The sequence below is a fragment of the Plasmopara halstedii genome, assembly GCF_900000015.1.
Source record: "Plasmopara halstedii genome assembly, contig: Scaffold_253, whole genome shotgun sequence".
Lineage (NCBI taxonomy): Eukaryota > Oomycota > Peronosporomycetes > Peronosporales > Peronosporaceae > Plasmopara > Plasmopara halstedii.
The window spans coordinates 661,277-661,818 of record NW_020187174.1 but is presented as its reverse complement, the minus strand read 5'-3'; the positions used below and the strand labels follow the sequence as shown (position 1 = coordinate 661,818).

The 542-nt window shown below is 39.7% G+C and overlaps 1 protein-coding gene across 1 annotated transcript; it reads right to left on the bottom strand.

The window, feature by feature from the left end:
• Window positions 1–241: 241 nt before the first annotated feature.
• Window positions 242–542, bottom strand: PHALS_04191 (uncharacterized protein; the record flags this gene model as incomplete). Its single annotated transcript, XM_024722210.1, has 3 exons — window positions 242–286; window positions 333–422; window positions 504–542. The coding sequence occupies 3 exons, from the start codon at window positions 540–542 to the stop codon at window positions 242–244; spliced, it is 174 nt and encodes a 57-aa protein (XP_024573310.1).

The following is a 542-nucleotide window of genomic DNA, read 5'->3' as shown; positions in this document are numbered from 1 at the left end:
GAAAAACAATAGCGTGTCAAATTGAGGACTGTAATGAGCCCCACGAATTTATACCAAGCTATTTTTGATCCTGATTATTGCCATGATCACATGTCTGTCCACATGAATAACCACACGAAGACTCGACCCTTGCAACCAATACATGGAGTAACGTCAGATTTGTTTGGTGCATATAAATTGTAGGTTCACATAAGCCTGAATTTGAAAAAGGAGTTTGCGCTGTGTCAACCACGATGAACATCTATTCATTGTACACGTCAAAAAACAATGTGAGTTCGCGTGAGTTCTTGAGAGTTTCAAATGAAAAATAATATACATCAGAATGCTCTGACTTTTGCTGTTTCATCTGATAAGGCTGTCCACAAATTTTCAAGCTCATTAAGCTCTCCTTTCTTGAAACGGCTGGGGGATGATGCGATTGCCTTTTTCAACAGGTAAATTTCGGTTAGTTACAGTCAGCTTTGTCCAAAATCGGTGAGCAAGAAAATGACCTGACTTTAAACCCTCTCTGATCCTGGATCATTTAGTGGCAATGGCTGCAT